The 6,341-nt window shown below is 39.8% G+C and overlaps 1 protein-coding gene across 2 annotated transcripts in view; it reads right to left on the bottom strand.

Annotated features, from left to right (window-relative positions):
- Positions 1-264: 264 nt before the first annotated feature.
- Positions 265-6,341, bottom strand: part of mgat3b (beta-1,4-mannosyl-glycoprotein 4-beta-N-acetylglucosaminyltransferase b) — a 68,888-nt gene continuing 62,811 nt past the window's right edge. Inside the window, exons 3-5 of one of the 2 annotated variants that reach the window (XM_014015512.1) lie at positions 5,204-5,790; positions 2,646-2,928; positions 265-1,267 (exon numbers count right to left, since the gene is read on the bottom strand). In XM_014015512.1, the coding sequence (XP_013870966.1) occupies positions 776-1,267; positions 2,646-2,928; positions 5,204-5,790 (1,362 nt within the window). In that variant the 3' untranslated portion in view covers positions 265-775. The remainder of the gene's footprint in view (positions 1,268-2,645; positions 2,929-5,203; positions 5,791-6,341) is intronic. The other variant, XM_014015511.1, reaches the window with a different exon arrangement.

Raw genomic sequence — 6,341 nt, 5'->3', positions numbered from 1 at the left:
TCTAACCAAGTTTTACAATCTTATAACCAGCCAAAAAGTCTTTTTGATCTTGTTTTGAGAACGATTTACTGAACAAGAACTGATTGTGTCAGAATAATAATCTTGTTTTCAGAATGTGTAAGATTATTTGTCTTGTTAGTCTGAAAATTTGACTCTAAGTCAAAAATTTCTGCCAATGGAGTAAGAAAATTTTACTTGACAAGATTCTAGAAATAAGAAAACAAGATTATTCTTACACAATCAGTTCTTGTTTAGTAAATCACTCTCAAAACAAGATCAAAAAGACTTTTTGGCTGGATATAAGATTTTAAAACTTGATTAGGCGGACAGTTTTTGCAGTCCAGAGTTTTCATCTCGATGTGCCTGTAAAATAYCCCTGGCTTTTATTTTTCCTCTCCTTTTTTTTTCCTAAAGCCATCCAATTATCACAGGCGTGCCAGGTGGCAGACAAAGAAAACGAAAAGATGGGTGAGGAGAGACAGCTTGGCCTCTCTAAGGTAAATAACAACAAAAACAGGTAGGGAGGATCATATTGTTTATCCAGTGGTTGTATCCTCTTGATGCTCACCTTGTAAATCCTCTAGTCGCGATACAGTGTTCCCTTTTTCTTTTTACCCCAAAATAAAGTGTTTAATCCATGCAACATTATTGTTGCTGATTGGAGGTACATTTAGCTCCACAGAATGATTTAGTTCCTCAGTAACATTCCACCTTCAAAGCTCAGTGCTGGGGCCTCAGATATGCTCTACTAGTTAGCATATATTTCCCACCTGTCTTAGATCTCATTCTCTCTTTGTTTATAAGGGTTTTCCAAGAGGTAGCGGTACCTGTTGAAGTGCTCCAGCATGTATTTAGGGGCATACATATGCTCTTTGGGGTCCACAGAGGGATACTCCTGTACAGAGCCATCAAACCAGCCCCCTGTCCGGATTAGTTCCCGGATGTAGTTGAGGTCGCGCTTGTCCTCGTAATCACCCCACCGAGGGAAGTCTCCATTCTGTGCCGACACCAGCTTGAAGAAGATCCCCTCAGGCGTGAAGCACCAAGAGCAGTGCCACCCAGCGTAGTGGAAGGGGCTCCCCACCGACCACTGCACCAGGATGTGGCCAGTGCTGTTCTCGTACTTTCGGAAACCAGGCATAGTGTAGTACTCCCGACGTCGCAGCTTGATGCCGTCATTATCGTAGACGCTTTGGAGCATCCCCAGGGTGCAGCCGGAGATCACCTCTAGAGACCCAAACTGCTTCCAGAAAAAGCCGTACAGTGACTGGGCACAGAAAAAGACAAGTAAATTACAACTTGAGCTGGTTTTGGTAAAGATGATACATGAGTTGAAATATTAATTAGTAGGGATACACGATATATCGGCATTCATAATGGTGAAGATATTTACTGGTCATTTACTTACTGATTCTAAAAGCACAACACCATTTTATGGGTTTTCCTTTTTAAGCACTGGTTTCTATAAACTATTGTGTGACTATTGTTATGCCTTGATTAAAATAGTTTTAGCTACATGCCTGAAGCATCATGACAACACATAGATACCGTTGAATTAAACATAAGGAAAGTGATTCTGTTTGAGTATCTCTGGACTCAGTCCATTGTGGGCGGGCCAGATGCTGAAGACATGATATGATGGTTTGTACTTCCAGGGTTGTGCCTGGATGCTGCTGGTGCTTTGGCTTGAAACATTAAATCACCATTCAGATCCAGTACTGGAGTGGTTGTATGATCTATTCTCTTCACATTTTAATCAATTCAACATTCATGTGGTTTATGCCTGGTTAAGACACGATTTCAGTAAAAATGTCCTGATGCATCTCAGTAATCCAGGTAGAAAAAAAATTAAAAAGAAAAAATAAGTAGGTCCTCTGGATGGGTTCTTCTTTAGTGAAACGTTTCGTCTCTCCAAGAGACTTCTTCAGTCTGATGAGTTTCAGGTGAACTCAGCCTTTTAAGCACTGCCTCCACCTGGACAAACAGGTTAGTCACATGCAAAAGAGGGCCATCGCTTAACAATACTTTTGATTAGATCTATTGTTCATAAAGGGTCATGTGTTAGGCTATGGCCCTCTTTTGCATATGACTAACCTGTTTGTCCATGTGGAGACAGTGCTTATAAGGCTGAATTCACCTGAAACTCAGACTGAAGAAGTCTCTTGGAGGAGAGATGAAACGTTTCACTAAAGACAAACGCATCCAGAGGACTTACTCATCTTTTCTTTTTGATTTCAGTAAAAGAACAAATTTTGTGACATCGGTATCGGCCGATGTGTAAAACTGGGCAGATATTAACATCCGATATTGATTTCCCACTTTTTTGCTTTGTGTTTCTGTTTTGGGAGGGGAGATGTTTGGTTGAGCGGCATCTGTTTGATCATGATAGTGATATTAACGCTGAGCAGCCAGTTATAACTGAAGTAGGGAGTCATGTCAGAGGTCTGGTCATTTATTTACAGTATCAAGAAAAAAACCAAATGTGTTTGTAATGTTGGTAAATATTGGTTATCGGCCATAATAGTAATAATTATATCGGATATCGATATCGGCTGAAATGTTCATATCAGTGCATTCCTATTAATAAGCAATTCAAAAACCACTGAAAGCTAATTAAGTAACATTTGTTGGCATGTTTTTGCTACCTTGCGCATGTGTATGGCGAAAGGCTCTGTCCAGCCATCGAACAACTTGAGGAAAAGGAGGCCTTCTTGCGCTGGGATTTCATCCGCATCGTTGATCACAAACACGTCATCAGGCCTTGCCCCCCTCAACCGGGACAAGCCGTCGCGTGTCAGGAAGGTTCGCAGATAGTCATCGGCTATCCAGCCATCCTGTCGACCACCCTCCGGGAAGTGGTTCAGGAACACGTACACGATCTTGTGACGTACGTAATCATACGTACCATTTAGAAGAAGGCGCAGAAAACTACAAAGAAAAGATAATTTTTACATTATTCTAAAGTAAAAACATTGGCTTTTTTCTATTTACCACTCTGTCAACTAACTTKTTACTTTACTTTTCAGCATTTTGTGGTTTAAAACAGTTTTGACATAAATTCAGCACTTGGTAATTCTCTAAACCTTAACATTAAATCAGAATAATTTGGTAAGCTGTGGTGTTTATGTTCATTTATTTTATTCATTTCCAGCCCAGTCTAGTGACATAAAGCTTTACCGCTGATTAAGGTCACACAAAATCAGAAGCACTGCTTTGGACCTTTGCTTGAAAACTTTCACATTTACTGGATTTATAAAATCCAGACCTTTTCTGTTCAAAAACAAACAAATACCCTTGAATAAATTTTCAGACATTACAAACCAGAAACCAGAACCTATTAGAATAGAAAACTATTAGAAAAACACAGGCAAACAGCAGACATTTAAACGAGAAGCCATCGAGTTGCAGATGAGACATCAGTTGTTTGACAAACGACACCTTTCAGCACAAAACTCACTCATCATGCACCACTTTGACTGAACCAACAACTCAATTAACCCGTTGATGTGCCATGCATAGCTAAACACGATAGTCCCTGAATGTAGCAGCTTTCATGCTGTGTCACATCCTGTGATCGAATACACCAATCTCTTCCTTCAAGGCTGCATGCAGCGTCAATCATGTTGCTCGTCACAATTTTCTGTCAAACTGCCTTAGAGGCATTTCATGTTACCAAAAKAACCTGATTGCAAGTTGTTACTTAGAACACTGATTATGAAGAGGAAAGGTGACTGTAAACAAAGAACATACAAAGTAAATAACTGTTTAAAGAAACAGCAGGGTTAATTATGCCTTATTTTAAATGTCTGAATAAGAAAATAAGGCTTTAAAGGCACAGTGTGTAGAATTTTGTCAATTCTTTTAGCTGAAATTGAGATAATCACTGACAATAAAAAACATGTCTAATCATTGCAGACAAAGACCTTGTTTTATTATTTTTACCTTATAAAAAGCTGTTTATATCTCCATGGTCGCAGGTCGCCCTACAGGCAGCCGCCATCTTGCATCGCCATCTTGTCTACGAAGGCTCATGAAGGACAAACTGTGGTGGCGGCGTCAAAAACGGTTTTAGTTGTAATACTATAAATGTAATATTTGTTGTCTGTCATTGTAGCTGGGATAATTTYACTTATTAAAGCTCATAATCTTACCACTTGAAACATCACTAGCCCTGAAGCTGCTGGTAGACATCGCGGTTGGAATTATCAAAGGTTTTTGACACCTGAGAGACACCGTAGAAACTCCTTTGAGTTTGGAAGGGGGGTGGGGGTGGGGGGAGGACCAGGGAGGATGATTCAACCACTCAACCACTAGATGTCGCTGAAAACAACAAATCCTACACACTGTGCCTTTAACTGGGCCTTGCGTGTCTGATCGTAACCCGCTCAAACAACAAACACTTGTTCTGTGCACTGTGTGGAGTCACAGAAATGTTTGCATGTTTGGAGTCTTGTTATAACAGACTTCAGTTTATAAGAGAATGGGAACAGATGCCGTGACGCATTGCATGCTGGGTAACGGCCCTTTTTCAAAACAATAACTGAAGTTTCTTGCCACAGTAAAAACCAACAAGAAGAAAAAGAACGACAACGATGGACCGCGAGAAGCTCAAGAGCAAGATACCTTACTGCAACAAACTTAAGAAGCGAAGCAGCGCGCGATCTTCCAAAAACAAAGCAGTTGGGCTAGTTTATCCCTCTGTGTTGTTTTCATGCCGAAAAGCTGAAAAAAAACGCAATCCCATTGCAATACTTTTCCCCTCCGATCATGAGAATGATTGTGGCTGTTGATAAGATGGCTTGCATTCACCTTTTGAGTGKATTTTTACGGTGGATCACAAAACCAAAACAACAATGAAACAAACTGTACTGCTAACCCATCTCTGCTGCTAACTTCTGTATCCTAAACTCCCAAAATGCATTGCACAATCCCTGTCCATTGTTGTCATGTTCCCAATGGATATTTTCTCAGACATTTATCCATAAACTACATTACTTTTCATTTAAAAAAAAAAAAAACAACAACTGACAAATAATTTCACATACACAGCTCTACAAGAGACAAATCCTATAGATTGAGAAAAGTGAAGCGTGGGCTCACGTTCCTTACTTCCACTAAGAATTGTTTAGAATTAAAAACAAGCAGGTATGAAGTTTTTAATATTTACATGCAAACAAAAAACAAAAAAAATTACATTACATACCTTAAAGGCCGTTTTTCTCCATAGGCAGTAAAGTTAGATTCACACACAATGAATAAATCTACAGCCTGCGCAAGCTCACGAAAGCGTACGTGCAACAGGTCGAACTCATGATTGACGTTGATGGCGTTGATCACCCTCCGTGGGGTCTCCCTGGGCGTCAGCCGCTCCTTGGTTGGCAGATTGGAGTGGTACACCATGGTGGGAACTCCACAATAAGGTCCATGCCACCCGGGTCGACATACACACTTAACCAGCCGCTTTCCGCCGCGCTTGGATCGTGCTTTAGCCTTTGGAGCCATGGAGGGCTGTTGCTGAAGCTCCAGAGGTTTCCGTTGTGCGGCTTGACCCACTTTTTCGACTTCTTTAGCTCCAGCCTCTCCTTTTATAGGGTATTCCTTTGGGGTAGCCACCTCCATTCCCTGTTTGAAACAAAAAGCTCCATTTTTCGTGTGGACAAAATAAGGTGTCTTGTCATCTTGGAGTTCATAAAGACGGGTATGAAGGTCCCCCATTGATTTTAAGGGGTCCAATGGTGCTTCTGGGGGTTTTGGTCCAATAGGCAGAGCATGATGGTTTTCATTTAGCCTCTGGAGTAAAAACAAAAACAAAAACAAAAGTTAGAAATGTTTGTGATACGTTAGGGTCTATTAACTACCCTGCTTTTGATCATTTAAGTGTTACAAATTACTTCAAGTGCATACCAATAAATGGCTGCTGCTATTATGGGAGGAATTGTTTACATTAGGGTAAATTTTAAGATCTAACCAACATTTACTACTAATAATATAATTGACTATGTAAAACAAGGCACTTTGTAGCTCTACAATGTTAAACACTTTAAAATTACATTATCAATTATTTACATAACCATAAAAAAACATTTCATGTACTGTATATACTGCCTTTTGATGATGTTTTGTCTTCTGAAAGTCATTTTAAAAGCCAGTAGTGATTGTGGTGTCCCGAGAGCAATGTCAAAAGATTCCAATTTTTTTAAGATGCACTAGTTGAACCTTTTACAATAYAAAGCAATGTTAAATATTAGTGCTGGGAACTAATATTTTAATAGCGATTAATCTCAAGATTTGCGATTAATTGCAGTTAATTTTTCAGAAACTATCACTCTACTGTGGTGGAA

This window comes from Austrofundulus limnaeus, unplaced genomic scaffold (genome assembly GCF_001266775.1).
Source record: "Austrofundulus limnaeus strain Quisiro unplaced genomic scaffold, Austrofundulus_limnaeus-1.0 Scaffold130, whole genome shotgun sequence".
Classification (NCBI taxonomy): domain Eukaryota; kingdom Metazoa; phylum Chordata; class Actinopteri; order Cyprinodontiformes; family Rivulidae; genus Austrofundulus; species Austrofundulus limnaeus.
This window is presented reverse-complemented; position numbering and strand designations above follow the sequence as displayed.